The sequence below is a fragment of the Oncorhynchus mykiss genome, chromosome 8 (assembly GCF_013265735.2).
Source record: "Oncorhynchus mykiss isolate Arlee chromosome 8, USDA_OmykA_1.1, whole genome shotgun sequence".
NCBI lineage: Eukaryota > Metazoa > Chordata > Actinopteri > Salmoniformes > Salmonidae > Oncorhynchus > Oncorhynchus mykiss.
The window spans coordinates 28,860,361-28,882,122 of record NC_048572.1 but is presented as its reverse complement, the minus strand read 5'-3'; the positions used below and the strand labels follow the sequence as shown (position 1 = coordinate 28,882,122).

At 41.0% G+C, this 21,762-nt stretch overlaps 1 protein-coding gene across 3 annotated transcripts; it reads right to left on the bottom strand.

The window, feature by feature from the left end:
• Positions 1–662: 662 nt before the first annotated feature.
• vipas39 (VPS33B interacting protein, apical-basolateral polarity regulator, spe-39 homolog) lies at positions 663–21,464 on the bottom strand. Of its 3 annotated transcripts, none has more exons than XM_021612231.2 (19): positions 21,308–21,464; positions 18,405–18,497; positions 12,230–12,335; positions 11,314–11,454; positions 10,968–11,006; positions 10,800–10,864; positions 10,613–10,669; positions 10,258–10,350; positions 8,980–9,013; positions 8,540–8,642; positions 6,936–6,963; positions 6,500–6,573; positions 6,010–6,085; positions 5,466–5,600; positions 4,894–4,935; positions 4,368–4,544; positions 3,918–4,007; positions 3,322–3,426; positions 663–1,244 (listed from the first exon to the last, which is right to left on the bottom strand). In XM_021612231.2, the coding sequence occupies exons 2-19, from the start codon at positions 18,495–18,497 to the stop codon at positions 1,224–1,226; spliced, it is 1,479 nt and encodes a 492-aa protein (XP_021467906.2). In that variant the 5' UTR covers positions 21,308–21,464; the 3' UTR covers positions 663–1,223. The 3 variants fall into 3 exon arrangements, with proteins under 3 accessions (XP_021467906.2, XP_021467908.2, XP_036841131.1); XM_021612233.2 differs by lacking the exon at positions 21,308–21,464 and adding an exon at positions 20,739–20,881; XM_036985236.1 differs by lacking the exon at positions 21,308–21,464 and adding an exon at positions 20,569–20,693 and having other exon boundaries at positions 18,405–18,502.
• Between the last annotated feature and the right edge of the window lie 298 nt (positions 21,465–21,762).

Genomic DNA, 21,762 nt, shown 5'->3' with positions numbered 1-21,762 from the left:
ACCAATGAGGAGATGGGAGAGGCAGGAGTTGCAGCACGATCTGCGTCAGAAATAGGAATGACTATTTAGCCTTTGGCAACGCAGACGCTCGTTGGCGCGCGAGCAGTGTGAGTGCAATAATTGAATAACATGCGTTTCTAATTTTATTTTGCAACGCTCGCGCACTGGTCTGGTCAGCATGTTAGCGCGCGGCAAAGCGTAGTGCATAAGGGAAGTACCAAAACACCTTGATATAGGGGTGCACATGCAAGCAGCTGAGGAAATGCGGCTAGGATGGAATAAATGATATAGTAAAACCCGCAAAAGGCTGAAAAGTAAAGCAGTAAAAAAATAAACACTACCCTCTCTCAATTTTTTGGGGGGACAACCCCCCCACCCCAGTACATTTCCAACTGTCCCTTATCTTCTAGCTTTTTTACTACAATATTAGAAACTTGTCATTTTCACATATGTTGACATACTGTAGCAGTCGAGCTGGAGATGATGAATTTGATGTTGACTGCAACAATCTGACTGCAACTCACCATTTTGTAAATAATTTGGTAACCATCTGTTGAAATATCTAATTTTGAAGAAAAATAACAAATTAGATAAAAAATTAATTAAAAAAAAATGGTACACCAAAAAGGTAAATGAGCTCTAAATTGTAGGTACCACCACAGTTGCAAGTCAAGAACGTGTTTCAGCCGTTCTTATTAAAGTTTTATTTTCATGTTTATAAAAACATAAATTAGATCAGGGGGGTCAGAGGAATACATGTCTATATACTGTTGTTCAGACTTTTACTACCGCTGTTGCACCTTCTGCTTCGGCTTGTGTAAAGAGCACAGCTAACAGGGTTGGTGAAAAGATGGATACGCACGTCGAGCAAGCATTACACAAGACTGCAAACCAACAACAAAAAAAGTCATGAAAATTGAAGGTTTTGGCTCATTCATTCGTATGGCCACTTGCTCTCTCCTCTGCTGTCACACTTAAAGTTTGCTCTGTTCCAGGGCATTAGTGTGTGTTCCTCTACTAACGGTTAGTGGAGGAATGCAAACTAATGCCATGGACCAGAGCTAACATAGTATGGAAGGTGAACTTTGTCTTGCAGTCAAACCGTCAACTGCATCTTCGCTCCAGCAGCCGTTACTTTAAAATAATTTGTCCCACACATCATGTCTCATCTGAAACAAATGTCCATTTGAAGCAGTGTTGTCATAGTCTTCTAGAAATGGATGTCAGTTTTTCCATCGGAGTTGCTGCAAGAAAAGAGCCAAAGTCCTGTTAGTGATGATTCAACTCTGACTTTAACCATGTTGAATTATGATTTGATATAAAACAACTATCTAATTGTTCCACAGATTCTGATTGAATAAATCCAGAGGCAGATCTAATTATTTAATGGAGAACTAAAAATGTGATTTCCTCAAAGGTGATTACCCTTGGATGAATTGTTCTGGACTAGAGCTGGGACTAAATACCGTGACTCGAACTTCTTTTGTCTTCGAAGTTTGCCTGCCACGCTCAGACCAGTTTGTTCAGACCAAGGGTTTAGTTCACTTTTCGAAGTGGGTTAACACAGTTTTAGAGGATAATTTGACAAATGAATGCAAAAAGTTCACACAGAGTGCATCTGAGCGACAAACTAGTCCTCCATTGCATCGCCGGAAGTCACTCTGTGACTCAAACTTATTTTTGAAATATATACACTCCCCTACGTATTTATTTGGACAGTGAAGCTTAAACTTTTTGGCTCTATACTCCAACATTTTGGATTTGAGATCAACATTTTTATATGAGGCGACAGAATGTCACCTTTCATTTGAAGGTAATTTCATACATATCGGTTTTATCATTTAGAAATGAAAACACTTTGAATATAGTTACTTTATTACTACGTAATACATACATCTCTGCAAAATAGCTGATGTGAAAAGATCTGATATGATTGGTCAAAAAACCAATTAGTGGAAACAGATCAGAATTGGGCTGCCTGTCTGAAGTTTGGTCTTGACTATAATGCAGTTTAGAATAGGCTGGAGAATATGGGTGTGTGAAAATGTCCCTTCAACTTGACTAATCTGATTACGTAACTCTGATTTTACAATGCACACGTGTAGTTCTGTTGAGATGTACAAAAGAGAAGTGGAAGTGTTTTTGAAGGTTAAATACATTGTCTGGTCATGAGTATCAACACAGAAAGGAACCAAGGTTGAAGAGGAACTACTGTCTTTCCATAAAAACACAACCAGACTGAGAAAACAGATTGTGTTAACACAACAGTGAATGCCCCATAAGGAAATAGGGCTGTCAATTTTAGCCTTCCACTTAAAACTGACAATGACCAGCCACTTCAGTTGAAGTAGAGACATCATCACAATATCTTATTATGAGCCATCCTCTTATGATTGTCATATTTATCATTACAAGAGGAACAGGCGAGAGACTAAATGTTCACCTTATCTGATCCTCACCACTTCCTTACACAAGCAAGACTTCCCGTCTTGCTAGAGGAAACGTGACACTTTCAGACAGGTTTGTTTTCATTAGGCACCAAATTGAAGAAAAACAGACTGAAACAGGGAGGGGCTACCTGGACATTTTTGTATTGCAAAACGTTTAAAAAACGTTTCCGTTGTGCGCCACAATGAAAATGACCCAGTTCACATGGGAAACGCAGTCTGTTGCACATACTTAGGCAATCTACTGCACAATATTGTTCTCAAGAAACCCTTTGATACAAAGGAGTCTTGTACTGTTGGGTGTTGAAAGGCGTCATTTTGCTTAATGTCCTCGCGCTTTACAATCAAAGCAACTTTAATTGTTGATTTTCTGTCTCCTTAGGGCCAAATTGTGTTGTATTTGTTTCGTAAAAACGCCTGTAAGTGTTATTCACTTCTGGACCTGGGAGGGTCACTATACGTAAAGGCTGTACTTTCCAGCTTCGCCCTATACCACCTGATACGAACTGCTAATCAAGACTTTAATTAGCCGAATCGGGGGTGTTAGTGCAGGGCTGGAACAAAAGCCGGCACACGTCTGTCCTCCAGTGTACAGGTTAACTCATTGGTCATTGACCCCTGGAGACCTAAAGGGTGTATGGCTTTTTCTTTCAACTCGGATACTTATACCACCGATTGAGTTTTTTTGAGTAACCTATTTGTAAACTCAAGTGTGTTAGTGATGGGCTGGAGCAAAAGCCTACACACACTGAAGCCGACTTGTGGTGACACTATCTTACAGTGTAGGGTGCATTTCCCACACTAGTGGTTAAGGTTAAGATTGGAGGAGGGGAAGCAGATCCTAGATCTGTACCTAGGGGAAACTTCGCCTTACCGAGTTGCTGAGGATTTCCTCGATCTTCCTGTACTCGGATGAGCCTTTCTCCACCTTCCCCCGGTACACAATCAACTGCTGCCGGTCCTTCAGGTCCCTGTACGTCTGATTGGGCAAAAGAACCGCCAATCAATCGTCATGCCACATAATGATAAATCGCATGTGATGCCAGGATAAGAGATTAAATGTTATCTGTACTGTCAATGATATCATTTGCCACAATTGTTCGAGTTCTTGCGCACTAGGCATTGTAGGCATAGTATTAAACTGCAGTACTGTTACCAATGTAAGTTATGTAAAAATACTGTAACAGTAGTGCTAGAGACATAAGATGTAGTTCTACATAAGAATTTGACTTGCCTGGTTAAAAAAATGGTTGAAATAAAAATTAAATAGATAATCAATACTCATTATAGTGCTTTAAAACATGGAAGTTGGTAGAAGTTACCTCTAACCACTGATCCAGGGTCAGACCATTTTTCTATGCCTCTAAGGGTTAAGGTTAGGATTTGGGATTGCATAATCTAATCCAAGATCTGTGGTTAGGGGTGACTCCTACATTGAGCTATAACATGTGTGTCTGTCAGATGTCTCACATTGATGATGACGTCGTGACACTTATACTTCTGCGCCAAACTGATCTTCTGCTCCACGTCTTCAACCAGGTTGACGTAATCCTGCAACACCTAGGAGTAGAAAGGAGAAGAGGGACAGAAAGAGAGGGATGAGCGACTAAAATAAATGTGGCAACATCTGCATGATGTGGCATAACAAGTCAGTGTAATCCCTAAAAATGAAAACACACAGCATCTAACTATGAAATAAAATTCTATTTAGTGCCATTTTATGGTTTAATTTGAGCTATTATGCTTATGGAATTTTGAATTGTCCAATTCAACTGCATTGCATGTAATGTGCCACACCCAATACATCTGCAGAATCCTGAAAACAATGGGAATAGAGAGACCAGCACTCAGGTGATTTTAAAAACACAGTACCACCTGGTGTTCAGACTGGGGAAATGCAGCTGGAGTTGTCCTACCTACCTGTACTGGTGCGTTGTTTTTCTGAAGGATGTCCACTATTCTATGAAAGCCAATGGGAGACCTCTTCTTGGTGTAGCCCAGCCAGTTCTTGGTGGTGAACAGAGCATCCACATCGAACCAGGCTTTCAGCTTCGCCCTCGCACCCAGACATGTGAGGAGAAACTGTTTATCTGAAATCTGGATGATGACAAAACTTGGGAGTTATTACAATCATTGAATGTTGTTTAACCTGGAAACACACATTTTTCCTTAACTCTGTTGGGAAATAGGGTTGAAGGCAAATCGATGTCTTTCTGACAACTTCAACTCAAGCTTTTAAAATAGTTGGACAGATGGATTGGCATGAATAACGAAAATATACATATGGTCTCATTGCAAACGGAGCCAGAATATTGTTGAACGAAAAGATTCACAACAGTGACTCAAGCCAGACACATTTACCTAGTAATAAAGACAAGGCCCAGTTAATTCAATAACAAAATGGACAAACAAATACTCATGTGTAGTCCAAGCTTCTCTCTCTTACCCTGAAGGTCTTCCGTATGTTGGCTGGACTGCTGAACGTGCCCTGTGGGAGAGACTGGGCTAGTTAGTTGATGTTGTGCACACAGTTACAGATACAGATACACACACATACAGGCAAACACGCACAAACAGACCGTAATCAACTCCAACCATAATGTTATTTCAATTAACAACAAGACAAATTATTAAATGTTTGGATATAATGGCAGTATTTATAATATAAAAGATTGATAGATTAATGCACAGATTAATGCATTTTTACATCACACTGATTAACACTAGGTTCCCTACAACAGCCAGGTAACTGACAATCTCTGTCTCCATCTTGTGGTTGCAATAGTGAATTACAGTTAGAAAAAAAACTCTCCGTAGCACAGTGGTCATCAAACCTGAGAGCTACAGGGTGTGCCGGCTCTGGCTCCAGTCCAGCCTTAACAGGACTAACACCACCTTCACCTGATCAACTTATCATCATGCCAAATCTGGAGCACTTGCTCGTACTGGAACAAAAGCCTGGGCACCCTGTGGTTCTCCAGGACCAGGTTTGAGGGCCACTTCAGTTCCAGAACTCACATCAGACTCCCCATAATGGTAGAAGCAGGAGTAGTAGAGAGTAGTGATGATGGGCATGTTGAGGATGGAGGCTTTCCGCGGGTATTTCTTAAAGATGTCCGCCTGGCCGCTACTCTCCACCTGTTTGTCGTTCGCCTGAACGGGGGATGGAATTTTATGGTTTTACAACCTACTTAAGGCTGTCATAAGCATGACTTATGGCTTGATATGACATAGGGTCAGCCTGAAGAACCAGAGAAGGGAAGGTTTGGAATGTTTGGTTTTAAAGCCTACATGAACATGTCAAACATGACATAGGATTTGACATATTATGCAATGATCGAGCTTATGACAAAATATGTCATAGCGTAGGTATCTTTGGCAAAACTGTTCTCCCAAATTACACATCGAAACCTTATGGAGACCATGTTAGTGCGCCATGCTTTTTAACAGATTTCAAACAAGATTTTATTTAAAGCGCAAAATAAAATGTTACTACTGTACCATGAGCGAGATTCAGCCATTGGATTCAGCCAATGTTTCAAAAATAGCAGCGGTTTCTCACCTCGATGATAATCTGCCTTTCCAGGAGTGTGTAGTGGTCTTGAACGTGAGTGGCATCGTCTGGTGAGAAGGGGAAACTGCAACAAAGTCCATGGTGCTAGTTAGTAACGCTGTTCTCCAAAGCTAATAGTGCTGTGTAGTATCTCTGACTCCGGGAGTAGGTAACATTCAAATGTGTTAAATGACCTTACTTCAGGAAAAGGTTTGTACGACCTTGTAGGATTTAAAAACACCTCAGTCAACAATATCAAAATGTGGCAGGAAAATGGGAAAATAAAAAGATGCTGTTCACGAGAGAAAACTTAGGATTCTTTACCTTGGTTCTGTTCCTTAGGGTACGCAACGGAAAACATTTTGCAACAGAAAACGGAAATCAGCACTTCTTTTTGGACGCGTTCATGTGGTGCCTTCCTGTGTCTGTACGATTTCTTCCGTTTTGTGCCTAATGAACACGACCCTGAGACGTGAGGTAATGTGGAGTGGATCTTTACCTGAGGCAGTTCTTCAGAAAGTCCCTCCTCTTGTTCTCGTCTCTGACATTGAGGTGATCTCTGTACTGCATGAGCTGAATATGGACATGGAAACAGAGGAAGGTGCATTGATATTTAAAACCATCAACAACCAATGAGTGCAGAGCATTAAAGGCACAATCTGTAATGTTCATTTCAACTCCACCGTCAGCGGTGTCACAGACAGTTTTCAGGGATACAGTATCTTCAACCGAGCTTCCTTTTCCCCTGAAAACCAGATGTGGAGACCCTGCTCATGCATTTATTTTACACCTGCTACATTAGGTTATTTCAACTCAAAAGTGCTGCCCCTGCACTTGTTTGACACATTTTAGGATGGACTGAAATGTAACTGAATTAGACTTTTGATGTAACTGTCCCCCCCAGAATGGCTTGGCAGTTCATAGGAAGTACATACCGCCATGTCTTCTGTTCTGTCCATGGACCTTGATGACACGAGAGAAAAGAGGACTGATCAGGATGCCTGCATACAAGTAGCAAGTTGACCAGACAGTACCATCATTTGGGTACGCCATGGAAAACATTTAAAATCTTTTACAAAATAATTCTTAAAATGGACAAATCCTGACAGTCCCTCCCTGTTTCAGTCTGTTTTATTTCCTTTGGTGCCTTATAAACACAACTCAGATGCTACACTTGAACAGGAGCGGTGAAAACCAGTCCAACAAGATTACATGACAACTCCATTGATACAATCTTATGGCTTAAAGGATACAGTGCATTCGGAAAGTATTCACACCCATTGACTTTTTCCACATTTTGTTACCATTACAGCCTTATTCTAAAATTGATTCAAATAGATTTTTTTCCACTCATGAATCTACACACAATACCCCATAATAACAAAGCAAAAACTGCATTTTGGTTTTTAGAAATGTTTGCAAATGTATATATAATTTATATATTTTCAATAACACATTTACATAACTATTCAGACCCTTTACTTAGTACTTTGTTAAAGCACCTTTGGCAGCGATTACAGCCTTGAGTCGTGGGTATGACGCTACAAACTTGGCACAACTGTATTTGGGGAGTTTCTCCCATTTTTCTCTGTAGATCCTCCCAAGCTCCGTCAGGTTGGATGAGGAGCGTCACTGCACAGCTATTTTCAGTTCTCTCCAAAGATGTTCGATCGGGTTCCAATCCGGGCTTTGAATGGGCCACTCAAGGACATTCAGAGACTTGTCCCGAAGCCACTCCTGCGTTGTCTTGGCCTTTACCACAGTTTGGGGCGCTCTGGAGGAGGTTTTCATCAAGGATCTCTCTATACTTTGCTACGTTCATCTTTGCCTTGATCCTGACTAGTCTCCCAGTCCCTGCCGCTGAAATACATCCCCACAGCATGATGCTGCCACCCCCATGCTTCACCGTAGGGATGGTGTCAGGTTTCCTCTAGATGTGACGCTTGGCATTCAGGCCAAAGAGATCAATCTTGGTTTCATCAGACTAGAGAATCTTGTTTCTCATGGTCTGAAAGTCTTTAGGTGCCTTTTGGCAAACACCAAGCGGGCTGTCATGTGCCTTTTACTGAGGAGTGGCTTCCGTCTGACCACTCTACCAGAAAGGACTCTAGAGCTCTGTCAGACTGACCATCAGGTTCTTGGTCACCTCCCTGACCAAGGCCCTTCTCCCCCAATTGCTCACTATGGCCGGGTGGCCAGCTCTAGGAAGAGTCTTGGTGGTTCCAAACTTCTTCCATTTAAGAATGACGGTGGCCACTGTATTCTTGGGGACCTTCAATGTTGGAGACATTTTTTGGTACTCTTCCCCAGATCTGTGCCTCGACACAATCCTGTCTCAATATATCTGTTTTTGCTTTTAATACATTTGCAAAAATGTATATTATTATTACTTTCTCATTGTGGGGTATTGTGTGTAGATTGATGAGAAAAAATTAATGAATTCATTTTAGAATAAGGCTGTAACGTAACAAAATGTGGAAAAAGTCAAGGGGTCTGAAGACTTCCCGAATGCACTGTATTTTAGTGAATTGTTACTCACTTGAAAAGCTCCACCAAAAGCTTCTGTTCTCCTATTTCCTTCAGGTAGTGGATATAATGCCTGAGAGCTATTTCTCTTGTTATCAACTCCCGGAAGAGAATCTCTGCACAGAAACACAGTGAACTGTCATTATTTGCAGAATATTTGCCATGTGCACTTAACTTTTGCAACATCCAAAGTTTGCAACTGTTATTGTTCTAAAGGAATAATATATGCCATTTAGCAGATGCTTTTGTCAGCATGCATACATACATTTTCAACACCTGGGAATAATAAATGAAAAGGGTAGAACTAAATGTAGAAGACGAAGAAAATAGAAAAATAAAAGGTGCAACATTTGCACTGGTGTAAATTCCTGGTAACTCAACCAGAATAGAATAAAGGTTAAAAAAAAAACTTCAATCTAATGGACAAAAAAAAAAACGGATTAAAAACCTTACCTTTACTTAATGACTTCTTTAAATATATTAAAACCTGCAATGAGAGGTTACATAACAGTATAAGTATACTGAACAAAAATATAAGCGCAACATGTAAAGTGTTGGTCCCATGTTTCATGAGCTGAAATAAAAGATCCCAGAAATGTTCCACGCGCACAAAAAGCTTATTTCTCTAAAATGTGGTGCACCAATTTATTTACATCCCTGATAGTGAACATTTCTCTTTTGCCAAAATAATCAATCCACCTGACAGGTGTGGCATATCGAGAAGCTGATTAAACAGCATGATCATTACACAGGTGCACCTTGTGCTGGGTACAATAAAAGGCTACTCTAAAATGTGCAGTTTTATCACACAACACAATGCCACATATGTCTCAAGTTGAGGGGGCTTGCAATTGGCATGCTGACTGCAGGAATGTCAATCAGAACTGTTGCCAGAGAATTGAATATTCATTCCTCTACCATAAGCCATTTCCAACATCATTTTAGAGAATATGGCAGTACGTCCAACTGGCCTCACAACTGTCCGTGGGAGAGCAGTTTGCTGATGTCAACGTTGTGATCAGAGTGCCCCATGGTGGTGGTGGGGTTATGGTATGGGCAGGCATACGGACAACAAACCCAATTGCATTTTATCAATGGCAATTTGAATGCACGGAGATAACGTGAAAAGATCCTGAGGCCCATTGTCGTGCAATTCATCTGCCGCCATCACCTCATGTTTCAGCATGATAATGCACTGCCCCATGTCGAAAGGATTTGTACACAATTCCTTGAAGCTGAAAATGTCCCAGTTCTTCCATGGCCTACATACTCACCAGACATGTCACCCATTGAGCATGTTTGGGATGCTCTGGATCGACGTGTACAACAGTGTGTTCCAGTTCCCGCCAATATCCAGCAACTTCACACAGCCATTGAAGAGGAGTGGGACAACATTTCACAGTCCACAATCAACAGCCTGATCAACTCTATGCAAAGGAGATGTGTCGCGCTGCATGAGGCAAAAGGTGGTCACTCCAGATACGGACTGGTTTTCTGATCAACACCCATAACTTTTTTTTTTAAAGTATCTGTGACCAACAGATGCATATCTGTGTTCCCAGTCATGTGACATCCATAGATTAGGGCTTAATGAATGTATTTCTATTGACTGATTTCCTTAAATGAACTGTAAGTCGGTAAAATCTTTGAAATTGTTGCATGTTGCGTTTATATTTTTGTTCATTGTGATAAAAATGGTTTTCCTTCAACTAGAGTCAAATCAAATTGTACCGCAGTGATGACGTTTCCATCATGTGCATTCACAGCCTCGTCCAATAGCAGCAGTTTGTCCTGTAAGGAGCGGAACTTCTCCAAAGAGTAGACCTATGAGAAAATACAATCATGGACAGAGTTAGAATAATACAATATTAATATTACATCACAGTCCATTGAATTGTAAAATACATAAAGCAGAGTATTTGCTGGAGCATTAGAAAACAGATGATAATAACACCTAATAAACGGTATGCCATTTAGCAGACACTTTTATCCAAAGTGACTAACAGTAGGCATAACAACAGTCAGCTTGCAATTTACAGTCAGTTTGAAGACAAATAAAATGTTGATTTTACACCATTGATCCTACCTTTCCCTGCTGCATCCTCTTCACAGTCTCCTCAGGGGTCCAGTCACTGACGTAGTCCTGCCACAACAAGATGACGTCATCATGAACAGACCAACGACAGTCCAGTAAATAAACTATTAGTGATGTTAATAACTTTTCAGAGTGCTCTGAAATATACTGATTATGTGTAACATAAAACATATCTTACCTTGTATTCAGATTTCGGTTTCCGAAGCTCCGGGGCATAATTTCGGATGGATGGATCACCAAAAGCTATAAAATAGTAGAGAAGTTGAGAACCGCACTTTTCAAAATAGCAATTTTCACACACATATGGCAAAAATGGAGTAACATCTCTAACTAAAATGTTACCCACACTCAGAGAAGGACTGGAAGCTCCCAGTTTTGGCCTTTCCTAAAAAAATGAGAGAGTGTGTGTTAATTGATAAGGAAATACTTGTGTTGACATTAGTATTCGCATTGAGAATGTGAAAAACTACGGACATTGGTTAGTGTATAGCTAGAGCTCATTGGTGTTTCTTCAAAACTGTACCGAGGGCAAATTTGTTTGACAGAATGAAGCGAACCCATTTTGATTGGGTCGAATGCAAAGGTCACAAGATCGGTTATACCCAAATCGGCCCACAACACAAAACTTCCAATCTAAATACACCCAACGAAAATGGCCTTAAAAACCTGTCAAGAGGTGGACTGAGTTGTACCTTTGAATAAGGAGCTTAAGGAGTAGCCAGAACTATTCTTGGGCAACGAAGGGGCAGTGTGGATTTTGGGGAAGCTCTGGTCCCGCACCTCTCCTGTGGAGCGAATGCTGGATTCTGTCTCCTTGACCGACCACGAGATGCCTGAGGGAACACCAACATTTAGGGCCACAACTTACAACATTTAGGCCCAGAACCATTCAAGTTACTAGCAAACGTACTGGTCCTAAGTGAACTTATCACAAAACTTAAAAAGGCACAGTCCATACGTTTTCTGTTTCCCTTGTGGCAACGATCCAAATGATAAATAATCAACCTAAATTATAAACACACATAGTGTCTGTGGCTTCATTTAGGAAAATACATTACGTTCAAAACATTAAGAACGCCTTCAAAACATTGAGTTGCATACACAATCCATGTCTCAATTGTCTCAAGGCTTAAACATCCTTATTTAACGTGTCTCCTCCCCTTCATTGCCACTGATTGAAGTGCATTAATAATGGATCATAGCTTTCACCTGGATTCACCAGGTCAGTCTATATAATGGAAAGAGCAGGTGTTCATAATGTTTTGTATACACTCAATGTATATTTCTATTGTAGCACTTTTCATTGTTCGGTTTACACCAATGACTGCACCAACATCATCTTCTCATCTTGGCACTTGCAAAGACCCATTCATTGTCAGCACACAACTTTTTTTTTTTTTTTACAGGAAAGAGAACATACAGACTGCACCTTTTTAAAAGAATAGTTCACTTAAAAAGCTTTTAATATTTTGTTCATTAGTCTACGGTTAATACAATCCCCCAAAATGTATGTCACTCAGTAGTCAAGTTTTCATTATAGTGCACTTTCAGTACAGAGAAAAACAGATGATGATGCTTTTTGCATCATATGATGGACAGTTCACTTACTTCCAACAGGCTCTCCACTCCAGCTGACCTTCTCCACATCATCTTCTTCATCCTCTTCCTCTACCAGGCTGCGGATACTGTTCACAGCCCGCTTGGATTCCTTTAGCTTAAATACATTCGAAATGGAAAAAAACATGTTTATGTTCACGCTACATTTCTGTACCTTGACAGTCCAATGTGAGCAAGTATGTTTCCAAACTTCAGATGCCACATACCCAGCCGCTGGCCATGTTGACATTTGCTAAACGTTTCCACCATTGTCTTTCTTTGGTGTCCTACCCTTGTGTGATAGGGTAAGCTAGTTAAAAGTATCCAAATGTAACATACATAAGAGGTGGCCAACCCTCCTCTTGAAGATATTTAGGGTATGGAAGCTTCTGCTCAAGCCCTGCTCAAACACACCGGTTTGATGTGCAGCTGATTAATATTAATATAATCAAGTGTGCTGGAGCAAAAGCCTGCATACTCAGTAGTTTAACAGGAAGAGGATTGGCCAACCGCCTGGCATAAAAGTATTGCGTCCCAAATGGCATCGTATTCCCTACATCGGGCCCTCCAACCCTGTTCCTGGAGAGCTAAGTTCTTGTAGGTTCACTCCAACCCTAATCTAGTGCACCCGATTCTAATAATTAGCTGGTTGATCAGCTGAATCAGGTTAGTTACAACTAGGGTTGGAGCGAAATCCTACAGGTTAGCTCTCCAGAAACAGGTTTGGAGAGCCCTTCCCTACATCAGTGTTTCCCAAATCAGGCCCTCGAGTACTCCCAACAGCCCATATTTTTGTTGTCGGCCTGGGGCCACTAAAATAAATATGTACTGTTGGAGATACTCGAGGACCGGAGATGGGCAACACTGCCCTACATAGTACCACCCCTATGGGCCCTGGTAAAAAGTAGTGCATCAAGGTTTATATGGTTTTGTGTTTTATTTCTATATTTTTATTTCTATGAGTTTTTCCACACAAACAATATGCAATTCAGTTAGTTTTCAAACCTGTTTTTTTATGTAGTTATATTATTTATATATTTTATTATAGTATTAAAGCGTGCGTGGGAGGCAAGGAGCCATTTGGGTTATATAGTTTGGTTTTTAGGGATGTCAGTTCTTGCAACTGGGGGCCAGTAATGCATAAGTTAATGGTTTTGATTTATTAGGATCCCCATTAGCCGATGCCAATGGAGAAAGCTAGTCTTACTGGGGTCCGACACAAAACCTAAAAGGCATTACTGACAAAAGACTTCACAATTGACATACATTTAGAAACATTAACATGTAGTGTGTGTGTGAGAGAGTTACACATACATGTCAGTACAAATGTCACATGGTGGAGTAGGTCACATGGGGGAGAGGCCTTGTGCCGTGAGGTGTTGCTTTATTCGATTTTGTAAAACCTGATTTGCTGTTCACTTGCGCTATATAACATGGAAGGGAGTTCCATCGCAATCATGTCTCTGTGTAATACTGTACGTTTCCATACATTTTTCCTGGACCTGGGGACTGTGAAAAGACCCCTGGTGGCATGTCTGTTGAGGTAAGTGTGTGTGTGTCAGTGCTGTGTGTAAGTTGACTATGCAAACCATTTGGAATGTCAACACAATGTTTATAATAAAAGCTAGTGACGCAGTCAGTCTTTTCTCAACTATTCGCCAAGAGAGACTGACATGCATAGTATTAATATAGCCCCATCTTTTCAACCATTGAATCTATATGTTTTGACCATGACAGTTTACAATCTAAGGTAACACCAAGTAATTTAGTCTCCTCAACTTGTTCTACAGCCACACCATTCATTACCAGATTCAGCTGAGGTCTAGAACTTGTACCAAATACAATGCTTTTCGATTTAGAGATGTTCAGAATCAGTTTATTACAGGTCACCCCTTCCAAAACTGACTGCAAATCTTTGTTAGGGTTTCAGTGACTACATTAGCTGATGTCTATATGGTTTAATCATCAGCATACATGGACACACATGCTTTGTTTAATGCCAGTGGCAAGTCATGGTAAAAATGTAAAACTGCCCTGCGGCACACCACACTTTACATCAGAGAAGCTTCCATTAAAGAAAACCCTCAGAGTTCTATTTGATAGATAGCTCTGAGTGCCCTTCTCTAGAAGCATACTGAAAGTCTGTTATTCATTTGTTTACAGAGAAATAGCATTGTATTTGGTCAATACATTTCTTCCAACAGTTTGCTAAGAGCTGATAGGTCTGATAGGTCTGCTGTTAGAACTAGTAAAGGCTGCTTTGCTAATCTTGGGTTGCGGAATGACTTTGGCTTCCCTCCAGGCCTGAGGACAAATACTTTCCTCTAGGCTCAGATTAAAGATATGACAGATAGGAGTGGTTATAGTCAGCTACCATCCTCAGTAGCTTTCCATCTAAGTTGTCAATACTTGGAGGTTTGTCATTATTGATCTATAACAATTATTTTTTCACCTCTCCTAACTTGACAAAATTCAAACTTATGACAATGCTTTTCTTTCATTATTTGTTTTTTTCATGCAGAGTACGATGGCTCACTGTTCATTGTTGGCATTTCCTGCCTAAGTTTGCCCACTTTGCCAATGAAGTAATCATTAAAATAATTGGTAACATCAAATGGTTTTGTGATGATATAGCATGGTGCCCGAGAAGACGCTCCTAACCAACTGTTTTTTTTTTTTTGGCGTTGTTTGTAACTTCTGGACATCAGAACAGCGATTACTCAGCACGAACTGGTAGAAGATTTATTTTCCTTTAATGAGTCCGACATGAAGGACATACTGCTTTCTCGGGAACAGGCCCAAATCCCCGTCATTCGTGTGAAAAAAAGATGGAGATAAATAGGGCGGATGCTGGGCTGCCTTCTGAGAATATGTAGGCGATCGAATAAACCCCCACTGCCTTCCGATCTACTAGCTAACTTGCAATCATTGGAAAATAAAATCGATGACCTACGAGGAAGATTAAACTACCAACGGGACATTAAAAACAGTAATATCCCATGCTTCACGGAGTCGTGGCTGAACATCAACATACACTGGTTATACACTGTACCGGCAGGATAGAACAGCGGCATCTGGTAAGACAAGGGGTGGTGGACTATCTATATTTGCAAACAACAGCTGGTGCACGATGTCTAAGGAAGTCTCTATGTTTTGCTCGCTTGAGGTAGAGTATCTCATGATAAGCTGTGGACCACACCATCTACCTAGAAAGTTCTCATCTATATTCTTCGTAGCTGTCTACAAAACACCACAGACTGAGGCTGGCACTAAGACCGCACTCAATGAGCTGTATTCCGCCATAAGCAAACAGGAAAACGCTCACCCAGAGGCGCCACTCCTAGTGGCCGGGGACTTTAATGCTTTAATCCGTTTTACCACATTTCTATAAGCATGTTAAATGTGCAACCAGAGGGGGGGGGGGGAGTCTAGAACACCTTTACTCCACACAGAGATGTGTGCAAAGCTCTCCCTTGCCCTCCATTTGGCAAATCTGACCATAATTCTATCCTCCTGATTCCTGCTTACAAGCAAAAAAATGTAAGTAGAATGCACCAGTGACTCGGTCAATATAAAAGTGGTCAGATGAAGCAGATGCTAAGCTACAGGACTGTTTTGCTATCACAGACTGAAATATGTTCAGGGGTTATTCCGATGGCATTAAAGAGTACACCACATCAGTCATTGGCTTCATCAACAAGTGCATCAATGATGTTGTCCCCACAGTGACCATACGTACATACCCCAACCAGAAGCCATGGATTACAGGCAACATCCACACTGAGATCAAGGCGGAGCTCCCGTTTTCAAGGAGTGGGAGTCTAACCCAGAAGCTCATAAGAAATACCGCTATGCCCTTCAAACCATCAAACAGGCAAAGCATCAATACAGGACTAAGATCGAATCGTTCTACACCGGCTCTGACACTCATCGGATGTGGCAGGGCTTGCAAACTATTACAGACTACAAAGGGAAGCACAGCCGAGAGCTGCCCAGTGACACAAGCCTACCAGATGAGCTAAACTACTTCTATGCTCACTTTGAAGCAAATAACACTGAAACATGCATGAGAGCACCAGCTGTTCCGAACGACTATGTGATCACTCACATCGGCTGCAGAGAGCGTAAGACCTTTAAACAGATCAACATTCAGGGCCAGACGGATTACCAGGAAGTGTACTCAGAGCAGGCACTGACCAACTGGAAAGTGTCTTCACTGACAATTTCAACCTCTCCCTGTCCGAGTCTGTAATACCAACATGTTTCAAGCAGTCCCTGTGCCCAAGAACGCGAAGGTAACCCGCCTAAATGACTACCGACCCATAGCACTCATGTCTGTAGCCATGAAGTGCTTTGAAAGGCTGGTCATGACTCACCATTATCCCAGAAACCATAGGCCCACTTCAATTTGCATACCGCCCTAACAGATCCACAGATGATGCGCTCTCTATTGCACTCCACACTGCCCTTTCCCACCTGGACAAAAGGAACACCTATGTGAGAATGCTATTCATTGACTACAGCTCAGTGTTCAACACCATAGTGCCCTCAAAGCTCATCAATAAGCGAAGGACCCTGGGACTAAACACCTCCCTCTGCGACTGGATCCTGGACTTCCTGACGGGCCGCCCCCAGGAGGTAAGGGTAGGTAACAACACATCCGCCACGCTGATTCTCAACACAGGGCCCCTCAGCGGTGCATGCTCAGTCCCCTCCTGTACTCCCTGTTAACTCATGACTGCACGGCCAGGCACGACTTCAACACCATCATTAAGTTTGCCAATGACACAGCAGTGGTAGGCCTAATCACCGACAACATCAAGACAGCCTATAGGAAGGAGGTTAAAGACCTGGCTGCGTGGTGCCAGGACAACAACCTCTCCTTCAACGTGATCAAAACAAAGGATATGATTGTAGACTACAGGAAAAGGAGCATCGAGCACACCCCAATTCTCATTGACGGGGCTGTAGTGGAGCAGGTTGAGAGCTTCAAGTTCCTTGGTGTCCACATCACCAACAAACTAACATGGTCCAAGCACACCAAGACAGCTTCTACCCCCAAGCCATAAGACTCCTGAACATCTAATCAAATGGCTACCCAGACTATTTGCATCCCCCCTTTTACGCCTCTACTACTCTCTGTTATTATCTATGCATAGTCACTTTAATAACTCTACCTACATGTACATATTACCTCGACTAACCAGTGCCCCCGCACATTGACTCTGTACCGGTACCCCTTGTATATAATCTCGCTATTGTTATTTTACTGCTGCTCTTTAATTACTTGTTACTTTTATTTGTATATTTTCAACTGCATTGTTGGTTAGGGGCTTGTAAGTAAGCATTTCACCTGTAGTATTCGGCGCATGTGACAAATACAATTTTATTCGATGAAAGATGGGAGTTGAATTTGTCTTTCTGCCCATAATTTCATTTAAAGTACTTCAAAGTTCTTTATATCATAGATCTTGGATTCATAATATAGTTTCTCATTTTTGTTGAGTTTAGTCACATCACTTCTCAATTTGAAGTAGGTCAGCCAGTCAGATGTGCAGTCAGACTTTTTAGGCACTCCTTTTGCCCCATCTCTTTCAACCATACAGTTTTCCAATTCCTCATCAATTCATGGTGCCTTAACAGTGGGTCAGGTCATAGGTTAGGAAAGCCCTTCTCATGACTAATTCCACATCCCTTTTGATTAGCTGAGGTGATTTGGTAAAGTGTGAAACACTATCTAGAAACAATTGATCTTTGATTGCCATTGGAAACCCTGAACACAACTTAATTATCATACAAAAATGACTTGACAAATACAAAAGATACACTTACTGTTAGCGGTTTTACCAGAGATTTCCACAGAGTACATGTATCTTTTGTAGTTGTAAAATCTATTTGGGGTGATATAAAAGTAGAATTTCGGAGGTTCCATAACTGTATTGCACACAGTGATTATTAAGAGTTAGACAGAGCATCGGGACAGCTGTACACATTGGCCCCGCTGTGGTCGATTGTTAACTTTAGTATGTAAAAAAAAATCAAGTCAGCTACCTTAAAAGTTCAAACCGGTTTGTGAATTATTGTATTTCATGGGTTTTAGTTTCAGTTTACTATAAAAACCTTGTAGGGCATTATATATGGAATAGGGTGCCATTTGGGACACCCCTAAGACTTTCAAGTTATTTACCCTGGTAAAGTCATCATCTTCATCATCAAATGTGAAAGCTTTGAACTTCGAACTGTTCCAGTAGTCATCCTCATCTGGTTTACCCCTCATCATCTGGAACAGAGTTAGTTAAATTTACTGCACATGGTTTATACCACAGAAGGATATATCATATCTCTATTGTTTATACAACCATTGCGGCAGCGTCCTTTGTACAACAACAGCAACATCATCAAGCGGTTTCAGACATAAGGCTGCAGGTTTGAGTCCTCCAGAATTTGCTACATTAGTCTCAGAAGTGGGATGGTGCTACAGTGACATCAGTGGAAACATCCTTTGGATCCATGAGGTAGTTAAACATAGAGGCGTGCTTTTACAACACCAGGAATGTTATCAGAAAGTTGAGACTTCTTGGCATAGCCTAATGGCTATCAAATCAAAGTTCATTTGTCGCATTACACAGATTAGCAGACGTTAAAGCAGGTGCAGCGAAATGCTTATGTTTCAAGCTTCAGCAGTGCAATAGGTGTCTAATTAAAAAAAAACTGAAATATCACATTAACATAAGTATTCAGACCCTTTACTTAGTACTTTATTGAAGCACCTTTGGCAGCAATTACAGCCTTGAGTCTTCTTGGGTATGATGTTACAAGCTTGGCACACCTGTATTTGAGGAGTTTCTCCCATTCTTCTCTGCAGATCCTCTCAAACTTTGTCAGGTTGGATAGGGAGCATCGCTGCACAGCTATTTTTAAGTCTCTCCAGAGATGTTCGATAGGGTTCAAGACCAGGCTCTGGCTGGGCCACTCAAGGACATTCAGAGACTTGTCCCGAAGTCACTCCTGTGTTGTCTTGGCTGTGTGCTTAAGGTCGTTGTCCTATTGGAAGGTGAGGTGGAAGGAGCAGGTTTTCATCAAGGATCTCGCTGTACTTTGCTCCGTTCATCTTTGCCTCGATCCTGACTAGTCTCCCAGTCCCTGCCACTGAAAAGCATCTCCACAGCATGATGCTGCCACCACCATGCTTCACCGTAGGGATGGTGCCTGGTTTCCTCCAGATGTGACTCTTGGCATTCAGGCCAAAGAGTTCACTCTTGGTTTCATCAGACAAGAGAATCTTGTATCTCATGGTCTGAGAGTCTTTAGGTGCCTTTTGGCAAACTCCAAGCAGGCTGTCATGTGCCTTTTACTGAGGAGTGGTTTCCGTCTGCCCACTCTACCATAAAGGCCTAATTGGTGGAGTACTGCAGAGATGGTTGTCCTTCAGGACGGTTCTCCCATATCCACAGAGGAACTCTGGAGCTCTGTCAGAGTGATCATCGTGTTCTTGGTCACCTCCCTGACCAAGGCCCTTCTCCCCCGATTGCCCAGTGTGGCCGGGCAGCCAGCTCTAGGAAGAGTCTTCGTGGTTCCAAACTTCTTCCATTTAAAAAATTATGGCGGCTACTGTGTTCTTGGGGTCCTTCAACGCTGCAGAAATGTTTTGGTACCCTTCCTCAGATCTGTGCCTCGACACAATCCTGTCTCGGAGCTATACGGACAATTTCTTCAAGCTCATGGCTTGGTTTTTCCATAAGTACAAACATTTCTAAAAATCTGTTTTCAATTGTCATTATGTGGTAGTGTGTAGATTGCTGAGGATTTTTTATATTTTAGAATAAGGCAGTAACTTAACAAAACATGGAAAAAGTCAAGGGTTCTGAATACTTTCCAAATGCACTGTATAAGTAGGAAAAGGTATGCCCAGCAGTAGTTATATAGGATGAGCAACTGTATGTTGAGAATACAGTATGTATATATAAAATTAGTAAACATTTAGCTTAATTTCTCAGAGATCAAATTAAAATGTCTAAAAAATAATGCTGCAGGAATGCTAATCTTATCGGGGTACATCTAAAAACAATCATAACCATCTATAGATTATGTATGTAGCTTTGGACACATGCTGCTACCAGGTACAGTCATTGGACTATTAGTTATCTCGAACGCAGTCGCTATGGAATTCCCTTAGACCTTGTCTTATCAATTCATTAAATAATCAGAGGTCTAATATATTGGGATATATTTTCCCCTGCTACTTTTGCTTCTGACATTATTGTTAGATTTGCACACATGACAAACATGGTAAAATATATATATATATATATTGCAAGCAATTCTGACAACAGATAGCCCAATCATAGACTGCGTCTATTGATGATAGTATATTCTGGCCAGGAGGATTTGTTACCAGTCCCGAAGCTTGTTCTAAACGTTAAAACGCGTTGTTTGCGGTTTGGTTTTGGAAATAATGAACTTATCTTTCATCTCAGCTAGAAATAATAAAAACAAAAACTAAAGCTAAATTACTACACACCTTTTTAGGGTTAGTGTTCCCACACAGCCATGTCTCAGTGTTTGTTTACGGAAGACCTGTTCTAATTAGCTATCTAGCTTGCGTCGAACACCTGTGTATGTTTCCTGTAAACTTAACTGGGGATGAAATGTAGTTTGTCAACTGGAGGCACACTAGTTATAGTAAGTGTGTCGTTTAAAAAAAAGAGATTATTTCTCGCTAATATGGAAGACAGAGGCCATATGTTTCTAAAAACAGTTTCACAAGCGAGTATTATTGATTTTTGTAACACAGCGTCGGTTTAGAATTGTAGTTCACATGGCCAGCTGTGTTGAAGCTAACCGCTAAAAACCCTAGAGAGTAGGGTTTTCGATTGCTAGACAACAAGTAAGTATTCTTCTTGTGAGCCTGTAGCTAGGCTATGATTATGGTAATTGATGGCAGGTATTTTTGAGGGAGGCAGAGAGTGAAAGGAAAATGTTCTGTCATGACATCACCATCTCTAGAAATATCGACATATTTCAGGGCTGTGGAAGAGTGAAGGATAATTAGTAAATTATGGATCTAAAAGATCATAAACGAATAATTACCTTCAGAAATGTAGCTATACAGCTGGTCGGTAGCAGTATACGTCTCTTGGTCAATCTGCCCTACCCTTTGATGGGAAATGTAGTGCGCTTGTGATTTACCATATGCGTCAAAGAATTAAGGACAGCCACAAAAAGACTACAAACGTAATATCTTCATGTATCCTCAATTATTTTACTTCCGTGTCCCCTAAATTGGTTGTTTTTATTCACGAGTAATATTGTTTTTACTGCCAACCTGATATTGTCATTTTAATAATTCACAATAACTAAGTTTAATTAAAACGTCCAAATAGGGACAATGTTATTGTTATGATTTCTTAATAAAATCCTATTGTGGCACCAATGGATCGGAGAGAGACTGACGGGAATCACTTTCCTGTCACAAAATTTTCCAGACAAAGCAATATGTTTAGTATTAAGACGTGTCTGTTAGTACTGTAACATAGGCTGTATTT

Excerpts from the sequence above, each read along its gene's own strand:
- vipas39 (XM_021612231.2), bottom strand. The coding sequence starts at position 18,497 with ATGATGAGGGGTAAACCAGATGAGGATGACTACTGGAACAGTTCGAAG. Across the intron at positions 5,601-6,009 it reads AAAGGCAGATTATCATCGAG|GCGAACGACAAACAGGTGGA; the intron begins GTGAGAAACCGC and ends TCCCCCGTTCAG. Across the intron at positions 4,936-5,465 it reads ACCATTATGGGGAGTCTGAT|GGCACGTTCAGCAGTCCAGC; the intron begins GTGAGTTCTGGA and ends TCTCTCCCACAG.